The sequence below is a fragment of the Mobula hypostoma genome, chromosome 3, assembly GCF_963921235.1.
Source record: "Mobula hypostoma chromosome 3, sMobHyp1.1, whole genome shotgun sequence".
Taxonomy (NCBI): domain Eukaryota; kingdom Metazoa; phylum Chordata; class Chondrichthyes; order Myliobatiformes; family Myliobatidae; genus Mobula; species Mobula hypostoma.
In genome coordinates this window covers 209,432,026-209,448,725 of record NC_086099.1, presented here as the reverse complement: position 1 = coordinate 209,448,725, position 16,700 = coordinate 209,432,026, and the positions used below count along the sequence as shown (strand labels likewise).

At 41.2% G+C, this 16,700-nt stretch overlaps 1 protein-coding gene across 5 annotated transcripts in view; it reads left to right on the top strand.

The window, feature by feature from the left end:
• rbm33a (RNA binding motif protein 33a) overlaps window positions 1–16,700 on the top strand; it is a 186,934-nt gene that overhangs the window by 66,139 nt on the left and 104,095 nt on the right. For all 5 annotated transcript variants that reach the window (XM_063044429.1, XM_063044427.1, XM_063044426.1 and 2 more), the window contains 2 exons: window positions 3,703–3,843; window positions 11,794–11,962. In XM_063044429.1, coding sequence (XP_062900499.1) covers window positions 3,703–3,843; window positions 11,794–11,962 — 310 coding nt within the window. The remainder of the gene's footprint in view (window positions 1–3,702; window positions 3,844–11,793; window positions 11,963–16,700) is intronic.

The window sequence follows — 16,700 nt, the reverse complement described above, 5'->3', positions numbered from 1 at the left end:
CATGGGGGAAATGTATTTATCCACTGCAGTGCACCTGGTGAGGTGACACTTCACCTGTGAGTCTCTTGGGGTCATATACTGTGCGTGGTGCTCCAGGTGTGGCCTCCTGCATATCCGTGAGACCCGATGTAGATTGGGAGACCACTTCATCGTATGTTCTGTCCGCCAGAAGACGCAGGATCTCCCAGTGGCCACCCATTTAATTCCACTTCCCATTTCCATTCTGATATGTCTATCAATGCCCTCTTGTACTGTCATGATGAGGCCACACTCAGGTTGGAGGAACAACACCTTATATTCAGTTTGGGTAGCTGAGCAGCCTCCAACTTGATGGTATGAACATGAGATCATCTTGACGAAGTGTCTTGGCCCGATATGTCGACTGTACCTCTTCCTAGAGATGCTGCCTGGCCTGCGTGTTCACCAGCAACTTTTATGTGTGTTGCTTGATGGTATGAACATCGATTTCTCAAACTTCTGGTAATCGCTCCCCCCCCCCCCACCACCACCATTCCCATCCCCTTTTCCCTCTGTCTCTCCTTATCTCCTTGCCTGCCCATGGCCTCTCTCTGGTGCTTCTCTCCCCCCCCCCCCCGCCACCTTTCCTTTCTTCTGTGGCCTTCTGCCCTCTTCTATCAGTCTCCACCTTCTGCAGCCTGTATCTCTTTCACCAATCAACTTCCCAGCTCACCTCTCACCCTCCTAGTTTCAAATATCACCTTGTGTTTCTCCCAGTTCTTCCCTCCCCCGCCCACCTTTTAAATCTACTCCTCACCTCTTTTTCTGCAGTACTGCTGAAGGGTCTCGGCCTGAAATGTTGACTGGATTCTTTTCCGTAGATGCTGCTTGGCCTGCTGAGTTCCTCCAGCATTTTGTGTGTGTTGCTTGGATTTCCAGCCTCTTCACATTTTCTCTTATTTGTGATTGAGTTCAATGAAGGACTGCTTTAGGGACTTCAGCTCCGCATTTTTCCTCGCCGGGCAGGGTGGGGGGGCGTTTGCTCCCGAAGCTTCCCCGTGAATTGGTATAACTGCAAGGCAGCAGAGGTTTGAGATCGGGGTTTTCTTTCTCGTAGGTGAGTTGCCAACCACGGCTGATGAGCACCATCTGTCTGAAATCAAATCTGTGATTAATCCAACATACCATTGCTCGGAAATCTCTTCCATTTCATATCTGACTCAATAATTCATAATGTGACCGGTATGTCCAAAGCGCAAGTAAAGTACGTGGGCAAAATTGGGGTCTGCAATGCCCAAGATCTGTATTGTGGACGAAGTGTGTGGCCATTGAGGCCTGTAGCGTGAGGGATCCAGAATAGGTGATTATTTCCTGCTCCCTTTAAGCTCTCTGGGTTTACTGGGGTAGGTATTATACTGTTGTATGTTTTTAAAAAAAGGGGGAAACAAAGTATGTATGGATATTAACGTAGATAAGATGATGGGTTCCATGGTGTTTCTTTGTTTCGTGGCTACCTGTGGGAGGACGAATCTCAGGGTTGTATACTGTGTACTGATAATAAATGTACATTGAATTTGTGAATCTAATGGGAGTATTATCTATTTGACTGAAAATATTCAATGGCCACGTTATTAGGTACAAATGTATACCTCATTAATGCAAATATCTAATTAGCCAGTCATGTGGCAGCAACTCAAAAGCATAAAAGCATGTAGACATGATCAAGAGGTTCAGTTATTATTCAGACCAAACATCAGAATGGGGAAAGAATTGTTTTCTAAGTGATTTTGACCATGGAATTATTGTTGCTGCCAGGTGAGGTGGTTTGTGTATTAACAATTAAGTTTCCGATCAACTGATAGAAAAGCATATAAATTCCAAGCACACCACAATCAACAGCACACTGATGATGTCTCGCGTGGTGACAAAATGTTGGCAAGTAAATTGCCAAGATCAGAGAACAACTCAACCCAAGATAAGAGGGTGGTTGTCGCATGATAAATTGTTTTCGAAAACTTGGGTGGTGGGGTGGTAACTGGAAATTTAATAATGGCCAAATTGGAACAAAATAACAAAAAGGGAACTTGGTTACTGAAGTAATAATTTGCACTAAGATCTGGAAAGTAAAGTTTCTCGGCTCTGTAAATTGTCTGATTTTATTTAATAAGCAAATTAGTTACTGTTTATATCATGCCAGAATATATTTATTACAGTATATAGAGGTGTAGAACTGCTAATTATAACTAATTGCGTGGACATTAGCAACACACATCAAAGTTGCTGGTGAACGCAGCAGGCCAAGCAGCATCTATAGGAAGAGGCGCAGTCGACGTTTCAGGCCGAGACCCTTCGTCAGGACTAACTGAAGGAAGAGTGAGTAAGGGATTTGAAAGCTGGAGGGGGAGGGGGAGGGATAGAGCCGAGAGCTGGACAGGTGATAGGCAAAAGGGGATACGAGAGGATCATGGGACAGGAGGTCCGGGAAGAAAGACGGGGGGGGGGGTGACCCAGAGGATGGGCAAGAGGTATATTCAGAGGGACAGAGGGAGAAAAAGGAGAGTGAGAGAAAGAATGTGTGCTTAAAAATGAGTAACAGATGGGGTACGAGGGGGAGGTGGGGCCTAGCGGAAGTTAGAGAAGTCAATGTTCATGCCATCAGGTTGGAGGCTACCCAGACGGAATATAAGGTGTTGTTCCTCCAACCTGAGTGTGGCTTCATCTTTACAGTAGAGGAGGCCGTGGATAGACATGTCAGAATGGGAATGGGATGTGGAATTAAAATGTGTGGCCACTGGGAAATCCTGCTTTCTCTGGCGGACAGAGCGTAGATGTTCAGCAAAGCGGTCTCCCAGTCTGCGTCGGGTCTCACCAATATATAAAAGGCCACATCGGGAGCACCGGACGCAGTATATCACCCCAGTCGACTCACAGGTGAAGTGATGCCTCACCCGGTGCTCCCGATGTGTCCTTTTATATATTGGTGAGACCCGACGCAGACTGGGAGACCGCTTTGCTGAACATCTACGCTCTGTCCGCCAGAGAAAGCAGGATCTCCCAGTGGCCACACATTTTAATTCCACATCCCATTCCCATTCTGACATGTCTATCCACGGCCTCCTCTACTGTAAAGATGAAGCCACACTCAGGTTGGAGGAACAACACCTTATATTCCGTCTGGGTAGCCTCCAACCTGATGGCATGAACATTGACTTCTCTAACTTCCGCTAGGCCCCACCTCCCCCTCGTACCCCATCTGTTACTAATTTTTATGCACACATTCTTTCTCTCACTCTCCTTTTTCTCCCTCTGTCCCTCTGAATATACCTCCTGCCCATCCTCTGGGTCACACCCCCCCCCCCCGTCTTTCTTCCCGGACCTCCTGTCCCATGATCCTCTCGTATCCCCTTTTGCCTATCACCTGTCCAGCTCTCGGCTCTATCCCTCCCCCTCCCCGTCCAGCTTTCAAATCCCTTACTCACTCTTCCTTCAGTTAGTCCTGACGAAGGGTCTCGGCCTGAAACGTCGACTGCGCCTCTTCCTATAGATGCTGCTTGGCCTGCTGCGTTCACCAGCAACTTTGATGTGTGTTGCTTGAATTTCCAGCATCTGCAGAATTCCTGTTGTTTGCGTGGACATTATATTGTATTGCAATGATGAATTGTTACTTTATTTTAGCTGTGAGAAATAGAATGTTAAAGCGACACAAGAAACATTAAATTGCATTAATATTACTTTTGTTACCAGGATGAAGAATATTCACAGTTGTATGTCGCAAACCAAGATATGCCGGAACAGCTTCAAACTCAGGGTAATGATGAATATGAGGAAGCAGTGACCACAGAAGTACAAGAGCATGCTACAGAAACAGTGAATGAACCTGAAGAGGTAAAGTGACATATAGTTTTAGACATGACAGACCTCCATTAATTCTCCAGTTCTGATGACAGGTCACTGAAATTTTAATGCTATTTGTCTGTCCACAGATGTTGCCTGACCTATCTGTACTTAGAATTTTATTTTATTTCTGTTGACCAGCATTTGTAGTTTTTCACTTTTCAATTCCTCTATTAATCAGTTTCTAGCAGTTATTCAGGGCAACAGAAAGTAAACCAAAATGTTTCTGTCTGGGAATTTGTAGCCAATTTGAAGAGCTTTGGTTCCTTTGACACCATCAGTAATGGCAAAGTATAGTTGACAGTCACATAGGATTCACTTTCTCAACTGATGACTTTTGAGAAAGAGAGAGCAATCAATTTGAAAAGCATTTTCTGTTGGTAGTCCCTGAAATACACCACTTGCTTTTGTATGAAGTCATGCAGACCAATATGCCCAATGGTTGATTACCAAATGATGCCAATTCAACTAATTGAAATAGAAGAGTTCTGACCTTCTGAGCAAGACATGACGATAAGGTGGAAAAGATGTGCACTTTCTCATTTAGTACTGGCAGCAACATTTTTTTATAAACATAAAATGTATGTATCATCTATGTATCAAAAAGTTTTCATGCACCACACAGAATTTATTCAAATATCTGTTTATTAAGATCAGTGAAATTACTCAGTGCATAGTAGAGAAATGGGTTTTTCAGCCCAGCTTGTCCATGCTGACAATGAACCCTAACTGTGCAATTCTATTTGCCGTCATTTGCCCTAGTCCTCCACTCCTTTCCTATCCAAGTACCTAGCCAAAAACTTTTTAAATATTGTGATTGTATCTGCCTTTATCATCTTACAGCTTGTTCCATATACACTCTACCCTCTGTATGAAAGACTTGTCCTCTCAATTTAAGCATATGCTGTCTGATTTTCGCCTTCTTGACCTTCGAGAAAAAAACGTCTACTTTGCCTATGTTGCCAAAATTTTATAAGCCTGCAAATATTCATCCCTTGAGTAAACTCAATCCATTTAATTTCTCTTTATAATCACAGCATTCCATTCCAGGCAACAACCTGGTGGCTATTTTAAACTTTATCAGATGCTACCTGTAGTGTGGCAACCAGAACTGTATGCAAGACTAAGTGTGGCCTAGCTAATGTTTTGTAAAGCTGTAACGTGATATTCTGACACTTACACTCAGTGCCTCTGCTTATGAAGGCAAGTATACTGAATTACTTCTTCACTATACTATTCACCATTTTCTGTGAGACTTGAAATTGCACACCAAGGTCCCTTTGTACATCAATACTCTGAGATCCTGACAATTTACTACATATGTTTTGTTACTATTAATATCCAAAATGCATTACTGTACACTTCTCTGTGTTAAGTTCCACCTGCTACTACCTGCCAGACTATCCAACTGATTCGCATTCTTTGTATCTTTTCACAGCCTTTGCTGTCTACCACTCCATCAATAATTCTGTTGTCAGAAAGCTTGCTAATCGGTCCACTTGGTACAAGCACTGAGGTACATCAATGGTTACAGATGCCAAGTCAGAAAATCATCTCACTACCCTCTGCCTCCTATCACCAAACCAATTTTGGATCCAGTTTGCCAACACGCCTGGATCCCATGTAGCCTAACCTTCTGGATCAATGTTGGTTTACATGACTTCTTTGTAATTCTATGTACTGATATGGACCACGGCTAATATTAAAATTATTTTCATGTCTCCCAAGTCCTGCAGGTAGAATAGGACTGTGCTCAATAGCAATTGAGGCATGCCTCTGCACTGTGTGAAGGACCAAGTCTCCCTGATCAGCAATGGTTGAGTCTGAGACATTGGTATTCCTTTATACGTCCACTTTTAAGATTTCCCTTCATGCTCAATTCTAACCCGTCATCTCTCCCTGTTGGCTTAATTCGAGCCTCCCATTCATTTCTCTGACGAGCCAGAAATGGATCGCTTCTTGTATGCTACTTCAGCCCAACCATCTGCGTCACCACCTTGCCCTGCTTTAGTGCTTGAAGATTAGTTCTCTTTGCTTTCCAGTTCTATGCTTTGAGTCTCATACACAGTTGAATATTTCTTTTGGATGATGTGCCTAAAGTTTGAACAGTTCCTTTGTGCAGCACAGGTTTAATGTGGTTTTGAAGACAAGCATTTTTTTGTCAATGTCTTTGAGGTGAAATACCTTAAGGTAGTTAACAGAGTACTGATACAAAGTTCAGTCACAATCTTATTGAATAATCAAGTAGGCTAGAGAACTGCTATGCTCTAACCCATCTCTACTTCTTAAATTCTGAACCAAATTTGACAATTAACTGTTCAGTAAAGATGATATCTATATTAGATAGTTTATGTACACTGTATATCACTTATATTCTATCATTACAGATAAAATATAAAAGCAGAAGGTTTTGGAGGACAAGTCATTATATATATTTAAAGCCGAGTTTGATAGGTTCTTGATTACAAGTCGTTGAAGGTTATGGGGAGAAGTCAGGAGAATGGGGTTGAAAGAGATAATAAATCAGCCATGATGGATTGGTGGAGATGACTCAGTAGGTCAAATGACCCAATTCTGTTCCAGTGTTTTATGATCTTATGACTGAAAGCTTTGTCAGAGAGACTCAAAGAGCATCTAATGATTGAGAGACAATCAGAGATAGAATTCCAGAACAGCTAATATGTAGATGGCATTAGATAACTAGCAACAAAGTGAGTAATATTTGGCATGTGAAAGTGCGACAGTGTAGGGTTTGAAGAGGTCTGAATTTAAAACAGAATTTTAGTACTAAGGCATTGTCATTGGTCATTAAGGCTCGGCATTGGCATTGGTCATTAAGGCTCTGCATGTCTTGGAGGTTTGGCTGAGTTTAAGAATGGTCACAGTGGGAGTTTGGCCAAAAATGCAATGGGGTTATGTCTAGAGGTAGCTAAATCATTAGGACTTCAGCTGTGGTTAAACTGATATATTGGCTGAATTGAGTATTAACATGAACAGTGACTGAAATAATTGATAACTTGTTAGCATTTTAAATTAATAATCTTTAAAAGTCTTTCAGCTGAATTTTATGGAACAGCAATTAAATTTGTCACAGCCTTAGATTCCTCATGTATTCCTGGTGGAGATTTCATATATATTGTATGTATTTTCAGTTGTTCTTTCTTTACATTATGTTAATAACATTATGATGCCAAGAGTAATTTAGCTAGCCATGAAAAATATTGGTCAATGCTGGCCTAATTCCAAACAGTAGCAAACTCTTCTTTGCCCAGACTTGTCTGAAGTGGCAACCTGGACAAATCCAAGCTGATAACAATCTTTTTTTTTTGAACATTGGGTGTCAGTCATTGTTTCTGTATAGTTTTTTCATAAATTCTATTATATTAATTTTTCTATAAATACATGCAAGAAAATGAATTTCAAAGTAGTATATGGTGACGTGTATGTATTTTGATATGAAGTTTACTTTGAAACTTTGGTAACCAAGCAGGGCCGTGCTGCTGAAAATGCAAGTGCATTCTCCTTCTCCCCAATCTCACAGCCCAAAATTCCTAGAAGTGCTTTACAACTGACTAAACGATACTCCTATATGTATCAGTAGTTAAACCCATCAAAGGTATCTGTGAATGTCCCTTGAAAATTTTTAAATAGTATTAAAAATTAATCACATATTAAAATATTAAATTATTCAAATTTAATTAAGAAATTCAGCAAGTATTTAAAATATACCACTCAAACACTTGAACTAAATACATTTAAATTAAATTAATTGAAAACATGTAAATTAGCAAAAGTGTGCTTCCATAGGGGATATTCTTGAGATAGATGGCATTGCTTAACCTGTACAACAATTAACCTAGTGAGGGTTCAGTGGCAAGTGTGGGAACATAGTTCTCCTTGTCTAGTCAATTGTTGGACTGTGCTCTGAATGACAGTGACAAGGACAGCAAGGTGGAAGAGGTAAAGGGTTGAAGAGGAAGGAATCTGATGGGAGCGAGTCTGGGTGAGTACATAGTTGAAGAGTTGAAAAGCAGCAGAGACTACACAGTGGGAGCAGTGAGAGAAGGTCCCACTGAACTCACGTCAAAGAGAAGATTAAACTTATTTAGGGTGGGCATACCTCAGAGGTTTGGCAGTGGACAGAAAAGATTATGCAGGTGCTGGAAATCCAGTGCATCAAGCACAAAATATTGGAGGAATTCAATATATGGAGAGGAATAAACATTCAATTTTTCAGGTTAGGACTCTTCATCAAGATTGGACCGTAGTCTCAGGAAGCAGGGGTGACTGTGGCCTTTCTTTTACACAGTCTCTGTGTTGGTGCTACACTCAAGTCTGTCATCCAAGTGCATCCCCAGGAACTTGTAGGTCCTTACCACGTCCACGTCCTCACCCATCAATGGTACCAGGGAGCAGTGCAAGCTTAGACTTCCTAAAGTCCATCACCGTCTCCTTTGTCATAGGAGATCACCATCTCCGATGCATCTATAGTCAATGCATAGATGAATTAAGCGCATAAAGGGATATAAATGCTGGTAATAATAACCAGTTCCAACAAGATGAATGACAATTTAAAAAAGACCACTCTTTTCTGCTTTCTTGTAATGATACTAAATTAAGTGGCAAATGTTCAATTAAAATAAAAAAAAGGCTGTTTGAACATAGAAGGTCAGGCAGCATCTTTGCAGGCAAATAGATGGTCATGGTTGCAGTCAAGACTCTTCGCCTGGGTTGATTTTAGTTCCTGTGGAAGTCAGCATTAGAAACGTAGAAAACCTGCAGCACAATACAGGCCCTTTGGCCCACAAAGCTATGCTGAACATGTCCTTACCTTAGAACTACCCAGGCTTACCCATAACCCTCTCTTTTTCTAAGCTCCATGTATCCATCCAGGAATCTCTTAAAAGACCCTATCGTTTCTGCCTCCACCACCACTGCCGGCAGCCCATTCCACGCGTTCACCACTCTCTGCGTAAAAAAACTTACCCCTGACATCTCCTCTGTACCTACTTCCAAGCACTAAAACTATGCCCTCTCTTGCTAGCCATTTCAGCTCTGGGAAAAAGCCTCTGACTATCCACACAATCAATGCCTCTCATTGTCTTGTACACCTCTATCAGGTCACCTCTCATCCTCTGTCGCTCCAAGGAGAAAAGGCCTAGTTCACTCAACCTATTCTGATAAGGCATGCTCCCCAATCCAGACAACATCCTTGTAAATCTCCTCGGCACCCTTTCTATAGTTTCCATGTCCTTCCTGTAGTGAGGCGACCAGAATTGAGCACAGTACTCCAAGTGGGGTCTGACTAGGGTCCTGTATAGCTGCAACATTACCTCTCGGCTCGTAAACTCAATCCCACGATTGATGAAGGCCAATGCACTGTATGCCTTCTTAACCACAGAGTCAGCTTTGAGTGTCCTATGGACTCGGACTCCAAGATCCCTTTGATCCTCCACGCTGCCAGGAGTCTTGCCATTAATGTTATATTCTGCCATCATATTTGATCTACCAAAATGAACCACCTCATACTTACCTGGGTTGAACTTCATCTGCCACTTCTCAGCCCAGTTTGCATCCTATCAATGTCCCGTTGTAACCTCTGACAACCCTTCACACTATCCACAACACACTCAACCTTTGTGTCATCAGCAAATTTACTAACCCATCCCTCCACTTCCTCATCCAGGTCATTTATGAAAATCACAAAGAGTAGGGGTCCCAGAACAGATCCCTGAGGCACACTACTGGTCACCGGCCTCCATGCAGAATATGACCCGTGTACAACCACTCTTTGTCTTCTGTGGGCAAGCCAGTTCTGGATCCACAAAGCAATGTCCCCTTGGATCCCATGCCTCCTTACTTTCTCAATAAGCCTTGCATGGGGTACCTTATCAAATGCCTTGCTAAAATCCATATACACTACATCTATGACTCTTCCTTCATCAATGTGTTTAGTCACATCTTCAAAAAATTCAGTCAGGCTTGTAAGGCACGAACTGCCTTTGACAAAACCATGCTGACTATTCCTAATCATATTATGCCTCTCCAAATGTTCATAAATTCTGCCTCTCAGGATCTTCTCCATCAACTTACCAACCACTGAAGTAAGACTCATTGGTCTGTAATTTCCTGGGCTATCCCCACTCCCTTTCTTGAATAAGGGAACAACATCCTCAACCCTCCAATCCTCTGGAACCTCTCCCGTCCCCATTGATGATGCAAAGATCATTGCCAGAGGCTCAGCAATCTCATCCCTCGCTTCCTACAGAAGCCTGGGTACATCCCGTCAGGTCCCGGTGACTTATCTAACTTGATGCTTTCCAAAAGCTCCAGCACCTCCTCTTCCTTAATATCTACATTCTCAAGTTTTTCAGTCCGCTGCAAGTCATCCCTACAATTGCCCAGATCCTTTAACATAGTGAATACTGAAGCAAAGTATTCATTAAGTACCTCTGCTATATCTTCAGGTTCCATACACACTTTTCCACTGTCACTCTTGATTGGTCCTATTCTCTCACGTCTTTTCCTCTTGCTCTTCACGTATTTGTAGAATGCCTTGTGGTTTTCCTTATCCTGTCCGCCAAGGCCTTCTCATGGCTCCTTCTGGCTCTCCTAATTTCATTCTTAAGCTCCTTCCTGCTAATCTTATAATCTTCTAAATCTCTATTATTACCTAATTCTTTGAACCTTTTGAAAGCTCTTCTTCTTGACTAAATTTACAACAGCCTTTGTACACCACGGTTCCTGTACCATACCATCCTTTCCCTGTCTTATTGGAATGTATCTATGCAGAACCCCATGCAAATATCCCGTAACCTTTGTCACATTTCTTCCATACGTTTCCCTGAGAACATCTGTTTCCAATTTATGCTTCCAAGTTCCTGCCTGATTGGCCTCATATTTCCCCCTACTCCCATTAAACGTTTCCCTATCTTGTCTGTTCCTATCCCTCTCCAGTGCTATGGTAAAGGAGATAGAATTGTGACCACAATGTCCAGAATGCTCTCTCACTGAGAGACCTGACACCTGACCAGGTTCATTTCCCAGTACCAGATCAAGTACAGGCTCTCCTCTTATAGGCTTATCTACAAGTTGTGTCAAGGAATCTTCCTGAACACACCTAACAAGCTCCACCCGATCTAAACCCCTCACTCAAGGGAGATGCCAATCAATATTTGGGAAATTAAAATCTCCCACCACAACAACCCTGTTATTATTACTCCTTTCCAGAATTTGTTTCCCTATCTGCTCCTCTATGTCCCTGTTACTATTGGGTGGTCTATAAAAAACACCCAATAGAGTTATTGACCCCTTCCTATTCCTAACTTCCACCCACAGAGACTCCGTTGCCAATCCCTCCATGACTCCTCCTTTTCTACAGCCATGACACTATCTCTGATCAACAGTGCCACCCCCCTCCTTTTGCTTCCCTCCCTGTCCTTTCTGAAACATCTAAAGCCTCGCACTTGAAGTAGCCATTCCTGCCCCTGCACCATCTAAGTCTCTGTAATGGCCACAGCATCGTAGCTCCAAGTGCTGATCCACGCTCTAAGCTCATTCGGTTTGTTCATAATACTCCTCGCGTTAAAATAGGCACATCTGAAACCATCGGTCTGAGTGCGTCCCTTCGCTATCACCTGCCTATCCTCCTTTTCGCACTGTCTCCAAGTTTTCTCTATGTATGAGCCAACCTCCCATTCCTCTGTCACTTCAGTTTGGTTCCCACCCCACAGCAATTCTAGTTTAAACTCTCCCCAATAGCCTTTGCTAACCTCCCCGCCAGGATATTGGTCACCCTCAGATTCAAGGGCCACCCGTCCTTTTTTGTACAGGTCACACCTGCCCCGGAAGAGGTCCCAATGATCCAGAAATCTGAATCCCTGCCCCCTGCTCCAATCCCTCAGCCACACATTTATCCTTCATTGTTTTAAAATTATTTAGATGGTGAAGCTAATACAGGAAGTGGAAGAAAAGAAGGATGTTTCTGATGATGAAGATGATGAGGATGAGGAATCTGGGCGAATTCGTTTTAAAACTGAACGGAAAGAAGGAACAGTCATTCGGTTAACAGATGCGGCTAGAAAAAGGAGAAACATTCCGGACACCTTGGGTAAGGAATCATCTTGCAACTAAATTTGATTGCCTGTGTTCTAAAAATCTTGACAATAATATCGCAAATATTTTGTCGTAACTTCTTAGTTCACCCTTAAAGGAACTAGTGCATGACTTTTGTTGGGAGGATATGAATTAGAGGTGTGACAGGGCTGTCTTAGGATATTGGTTGTTGACCTCGTGGGTAATATGATTCAGGTGTATGTGGATGTTGAAAGGAAAGACGTTAATCTACAGGCTTTCACCATTAACTAACTGAGGCAGGTGGAAATCGGTAATGTTACTTCAGTGAAAGTAGACAGACTTGTTGATTGTCAATTCAGAATCAGTTCCTTCACCTGACTCCTTGTTCAAAGCAGAAAAGTGGGAGGGGGATTCTGATCATTTGGACCCCGAACAATGAACGTGGAGGAACTAGGAGAATGCAGTGGTGTCCTTGAGGATGTATAGTTTAGAGAGCCTTGAAAATCAATGGGCTTCTAATGGTTGTTTGTGACCTATATCCTGAGATAGAACATAGAACACTGAACATGATAGCACAGGAACATGACATCCTTTTACCCATGATGTCAGTGCCAAACATGATGTCAAATTAAACTAATCCTTTCTGCCTGCATATCCCTTTGTTGTATTTGTGCCTATGTAAAAATCTCTAAAGTGCCATTATCATTTCTGCTTCCAAATTATTTTGATGAAGACGGGGCGAGGAAGGGAAGAGGCAAAGGTGAAAGTGATTGGTAGTTTTATTTGTTACTTTGGTTTTGTGGTCCTGAAAGCGGTCCGAAGCAGAAAATGTACTAAATTAAATGCCACTGTCATCGTTTTTCACTTTTGTATTACGTTGATATACAAATGAAAAGATGGGTAGATACCATAGTTGTTATGTTATAGGTAGCTAACATCTAGGACTTCTGTCCACAAGATGTTAGTTTGAATCACATCACATCAGCTTGGGAATTTGCATTCCTGTCATTAATCAACTTAATATAAGCAATAATGGTGAAGCCAACACAATGTCATAAAAGTCCATCTGGTTCACTGTGCCTGCAAGAAAGTTTTCCGTCATTACCAATCTGAGCTATTCGTGACTTTGAACCAACCAAAGTGGTTGAATGTTGGCTGTACTGTCCTCCTCCTGCTCATTTCAGGGGCAATTAGAGATGGACGATAACTGTCTGTATTGGCAGTGACATTCACATCCCATGACAGATTAAGAAAAAGAGATTGCTTCCATTTCTTCTCATTCCATCAAGAGGTAAAGATTAAAAAAGTAAATGTTGTTTCCCTCTAGCTACGACTGCCGTAATGACTCTTTCTCCTTGGATTAAATCTGCAGGCAGTGCTAGTTAGTAAACTGTGTTCTTTATTTGGATCTTGGAATACAATCTGGAATATTGTTCATTGCTTATAAAATGATTTAATTGTTTCACAAAGTTTATGTTCAAGTTTTTCCAGTGGTTGTTTCAAAATGGTAACACATTTTGAAAAATGCTTTAGCTTTTTCTAGGGGACGCTAAATGAACAGGTTAAAAAACTGAAAATCGATAAATGTCTACACAAAAGGAACCCTGCAACTGCTTTCAGCTGGAAGCTTGAAGCAGTTGAAAAAGCATTTAAAGGGCAATTGACATTTCAGTTGAAGTTGCAAATGCAATCTTCACTTTGTCAGATTTTGCTGACCTAATGTGACAGCTTATTTCTATTGGGTGAAAGCATTCTTGCCAACTGATTAGAGTTGTCGTGTGAAACCATTTTATTTTCAGCTTTACTGAAATTAATCCCGACATCTAAGAATGTCCAAGTAACATTTATAATTGCTGATTCACTGTATCACAAAAATATGTGAAAACATCCTGCATGCATTTTTGAAATAAAAGGTCTTCTATGAAGATTGGTGTAATCTGAATGTTTAGTAAGCTAAGCAGAAATGATTGTTGATTTAAGGAAAGTCTTATCTGAAGTTGATGGTTTCTTAACTATGTTGACAATAGATTTTTCTGAGTAATATTTTGTTCACTGCAATAGAAATTTGGTGACAGTCTGAATAGCTCGGTTTCCATTGCAGTTATATAAAAGCCTAGAATGTAACTGCAGAATTTAATCTCCAAGTAAATGGTAATTGTAGTTTAGAAATAGTGTAATTATCCTAGTCAACATGTTAAATTCGTGCCTGAATCTAAAGGTTTCAGATATTATCTTGAATTGTAATCCATTGAAGTATTGAGGGAATGCTGAAGTTCCATCTTTTGGATGGCACCTTAAATGTTCATCTGGACTTGAGATTTCATGGCACTTAAGTAGATTAAGGTTAGTGATTTCATTCCTTTTGTTGGAAAAATCTTGTACAAATTGATAATATTTCTAATACTATACTGTATATTGGGATGTGCAGTCATCTGTAGAAAATACAGTGTTAGCATATTCTTTCTTCTCCTTGATCTTTGTTGAATATTCTTAAGATGGTCATTAACCCATTAGATGGCTTGTAAAACACAAAGGTTTGGAAAAGGGCTGTGTATTGTTTAGGCATGTTTTTCTGGAGAACTGCTAACTGTGTAGCATAATAATATTCATTGTTGCATTATTTAGTATTTTCTTATAACATGGAAAACGCCCATAGAATGTTGACAACTCTCAGTACTTTTCCCACCTATCCCATTCACCTATTTCTCTGTAAATAATTCTTTCTTTATGCTAATCCAATACCCTTGATTCTCCTATGATACATCTACACTAGAGGCAATTTAGTGGTCCTTGCAATGTACAAGTATGACTTTGGAATGTGGGAGATGAATGGAGCTTGGGGAAACCATTGTTAAATGACTCATTGAGTGGTGTCACAGCAATGACTTCAGCAAGATCAAGGAATTGATTGTGCACCAAAGGGCCTGTAAGGTGCTGTAGATTTCTACTTACGGAAGGAAAGTCAGAAGAAAATTCTCCAGTTCTTGTTGAAGGGTCAGCTGTGGAAAGGATGAGCAGCTTTAAGTTCCTGGGTGTCAATATCTTTGAAGGTCTGCACATCCTAAAACACAGTGTAGTATTAGAAATATGCCAATCAATTTGCAAAGTTGAAAATACATTTCTTATCGAAGTATCTATACTGTATACAACCTTGAGATTTGTTTCCTTCCAGGAAGCCACAAAACAAAAAAAAACAATAGAATCCGTTTAATAAAGACTGTCAAACACCCAACATGCAGATAAAAAACAATAAGAGTGAGCAAATAACATTCAGAACTGAAGTTCACTAAAGTGAGTTTATAACCGCAAGACCAGTCATCACTGCAGCTGATCCAGGAGCTTGTTAGTTGCAGGCCACAGTCTTAGTTCTGTGCAGAGACAAGTAAGCCTTGTAGAGTAGAAAACTGGACACAAGCCTGTCCTTCATCTCTGGCCTTGACACCCTGATATTTCAATCTGGCCTGTTGCTTAAATCAGCAAACCTCAGGTTGGTCTTTGCTCTCAGTCCCAGTCCCAAGCTCCTCCCCTCAGTTGTGTCGCATCGAATCACCTCAAAATCCACTCCAGCAATGGACAAACATTGACTCATTCCCCACTCTCAGGCCTGGACCCCAGCGCCTTGATTCTGCCTTTACCTGCCACACCACAGCCATCCTGCATCTTTGAGACTTCAGTTCACACCGTAAAAATGTCAACTTGTATGGGCGGTTCAAAAGCTTAACTCCAAAAGGGAAGTTACAGGCTATTGATTGCAGTCATAGTATCTGAGAAAAAGTGTCTTCAATACAGTATTTTATAGTTTTGTTTGCTACCACCAAGTTGTCGCTGTGCATCATCAGCACCTTCTTAAACAAGGTTATTCCAACAAAAGGAATAAAATCACTAACCTTTAAATCACCAATTTAAATTCCATGAAGTCTCAATTTTGTACTGCTGTCATAAAAAAACAAATTTACATCATAGTAAACAGTGATAATAAACCTGATTCTGATTATGCAAACTCCACACATATGGCGCCCAAAGTCAGGATGGAGCTGTGTGGCAGTACTTATGTCTGATGTGCTGACAGCCAATACAGCAACAAATTATCATCTTGCATATCTCATTGGGGTTTGGCTGTCATTGTGTGTATATTGGCAATTGCGTCCATTACATTGGTAATTAAACCTAGGTGGCTGTAAAGTATTCTGGGATATCTTGCTATAAATATGAAGTTTTTTCTTTGTACCACGCATTGTGTTGGTGCCAGAAACAAGACTTGCCAGAAAATTGTTACAGCGCTAATTAAGTAAAACTTCCAATTTCCTCTAAGCTTGTAAATTAATTGATGACAGTGCTGCAGCACTGCAACTGAGAACTATGCCAGATGAACGCAAATTTTTAGACTGACAATCCAAATTGTGTTTGAGGATATACATCTTTTCAGATGAGATGCTTGACCCAACCTTGCCTAGTAGGTGGCACTATTTCAGAGAGCGGAGGAGTTATTCTTGTTCTGGGTAATACTAATCCTTCAAGCAGCATTTATAAAATAGATTTGTTATTTAGTTACACCAGGGCAGGACATAGATGGGGAATAACAGGCCTTCACAGTGGTTTTCAGGGAAAGAAATCTGCCTTTCTTGTCCAGTTTAGTCTGTGTGTTATTTGAGACCTACCAGTAAGGCAAAACTGGCATTTATTTCTAACGCCTGACAGTTTCAGTTCAGAGGAAACTAAGGGTGGGCAATAAGTAAGTTTTGTCACCAACATCTACACTCTGCAAACAAATA